This window comes from Coregonus lavaretus (genome assembly GCF_964263955.1).
Source record: "Coregonus lavaretus genome assembly, contig: HAP1_SCAFFOLD_6594, whole genome shotgun sequence".
Lineage (NCBI taxonomy): Eukaryota > Metazoa > Chordata > Actinopteri > Salmoniformes > Salmonidae > Coregonus > Coregonus lavaretus.
The window spans coordinates 15,842-18,249 of record NW_028162192.1 but is presented as its reverse complement, the minus strand read 5'-3'; the positions used below and the strand labels follow the sequence as shown (position 1 = coordinate 18,249).

The window sequence follows — 2,408 nt, the reverse complement described above, 5'->3', positions numbered from 1 at the left end:
CACTGTTACTACTACTACTCTCTATAACACACTGTTACTACTACTACTCTCTATAACACACTGTTACTACTACTACTCTCTATAACAGGTAACACTGTTACTACTACTACTCTCTATAACAGGTAACACTGTTACTTCTACTACTCTCTATAACAGGTAACACTGTTACTACTACTACTCTCTATAACAGGTAACACTGTTACTACTACTACTCTCTATAACACACTGTTACTACTACTACTCTCTATAACAGACAGACAGACAGTTGTAGTCCTGTACTAGGACCCCTTGACTAATGTAACAGACAGACAGACAGACAGTTGTAGTCCTGTACTAGGACCCCTTGACTAATGTAACAGACAGACAGACAGTTGTAGTCCTGTACTAGGAGCCCTTGACTAATGTAACAGACAGACAGACAGACAGTTGTAGTCCTGTACTAGGAGCCCTTGACTAATGTAACAGACAGACAGACAGACAGTTGTAGTCCTGTACTAGGACCCCTTGACTAATGTAACAGACAGACAGACAGACAGTTGGAGCCCTGCACTAGGACCCCTTGACTAATGCTTCTCTATCTGACTCTGGTTCTTGTGAGACTGATTCTGATTGGAGCGTGGTTCATCTACTTCCTGTCTGTGGCAGCTGCTTCCTGTCTGAGGCAGCTACTTCCTGTCCGAGGCAGCTACGTCCTGTCTGTGGCAGCTACTTCCTGTTGTCTTCCTGATGGACCCCCCTTCGTACGACGCTCAGTCCCCCCACTATCCTCCCGCTCCCACCACCGCCATAGTAACCCGCTCCTCCCTTCCTAACTACCCAACACCAAACTCACCCCCACCCACCTACGGAGAAGCAGGTAGGTGTGTGTGTGTGTGTGTGTGTGTGTGTGTGTGTGTGTGTGTGTGTGTGTGTGTGTGTGTGTTCTCCTCTCTGATTGGTTGTCTCTGTAGTCACCATGCAGTCAGACCCGTTTCCTGTCCTGACTCCGCCCACCTGCCAGCCACCACCCAATCAGCAGCAGACTGGCGTCTTCCTCCAACAAACACAAAGTAACTATCACTCTCCACCAATCAGAACCAGAATTCTGTAAAGACATGGCTCTGATCAGAACTCTCTAAAGACATGGTTCCGATCAGAACTCTCTAAAGACATGGTTCCGATCAGAACTCTCTAAAGATGGTTCTGATCAGAACTATCTAAAAATGGTTCTGATCAGAACTCTCTAAAGACATGGCTCTGATCAGAACTCTCTAAAGACATGGTTCTGATCAGAACTCTCTAAAGATGGTTCTGATCAGAACTCTCTAAAGACATGGCTCTGATCAGAACTCTCTAAAGACATGGTTCTGATCAGAACTCTCTAAAGACATGGTTCTGATCAGAACTCTCTAAAGACATGGTTCTGATCAGAACTCTCTAAAGACATGGTTCTGATCAGAACTCTCTAAAGACATGGCTCTGAACTCAGAACTCTCTCTATGTCAAGTTGTCAACATGGAGTGCGTTCAGCAGCATTCCCCAACGGTGGTGATCATCCAATCAGAGGCTGTGGGTCCGCTGGGCGATGCCCCCTGTATGACACAGTGTTCTAACTGTCATCAGCGCGTCACGACGGTCGTCACCTACGAACCTGGCTTGGCTGCATGGGCCATGTGCAGCCTGTTCATACTATTGGGGTACCATACACACACACACAGTCACAAACACATGATTCACTGTTAATGCCCACTATAATATTGGCCCTCTGATGCCTCCTTCTGAGCAATGCCAGTAATAGCAAACGTGTCTGTCTGTGTGTGTGTGTGTGTGTGTGTGTGTGTGTGTGTGTGTGTGTGTGTGTGTGTGTGTGTGTGTGTGTGTGTGTGTGTGTGTGTGTGTGTGTGTGTGTGTGTGTGTGTGTGTGTGTGTGTGTGTGTGTGTGTGTGTGTGTGTGTGTGTGTGTGTGTGTGTGTGTGTGTGTGTGTGTGTGTGTGTGTGTGTGTGTGTGTGTGTGTGTGTGTGTGTGTGTGTGTGTGTACAGGTTAATCTGTGGATGCTGTCTGATCCCGTTCCTGGTCCGAGGGTTCCAGGATGCTCATCACTCCTGCCCGCACTGCCACGCCCACCTCCATAAACACACCAGGTGACATCATCACTACAAGACGTGACATCATCACTACAAGACGTGACATCATCGCTACATGACAAAACATTTGTATTTGTATTTGTTATGGATCCCCATTAGTTCCTGCCAAGGCAGCAGCTACTCTTCCTGGAGTCCGGCAAAATTAAGGCAGTTATGCAATTTTAAAAACATTAAAATCATCAGTAATTTCTGTAAGTGCTTGTTGAATGTCCTTCCCTATAAACGTGCTGAAAGTCTGTTGTCAAGTTGTTAACTGTGAAATAGCATTGTATCTGGTCAAACA

The 2,408-nt window shown here is 46.4% G+C and overlaps 1 protein-coding gene across 1 annotated transcript; it reads left to right on the top strand.

Moving 5' to 3' along the window:
* Positions 1 to 726: 726 nt before the first annotated feature.
* Positions 727 to 2,126, top strand: LOC311119486 (lipopolysaccharide-induced tumor necrosis factor-alpha factor homolog; the record flags this gene model as incomplete). Its single annotated transcript, XM_084194166.1, has 4 exons — positions 727 to 856; positions 951 to 1,049; positions 1,487 to 1,676; positions 2,021 to 2,126. The coding sequence occupies 4 exons, from the start codon at positions 727 to 729 to the stop codon at positions 2,124 to 2,126; spliced, it is 525 nt and encodes a 174-aa protein (XP_084050292.1).
* Positions 2,127 to 2,408: the final 282 nt, after the last annotated feature.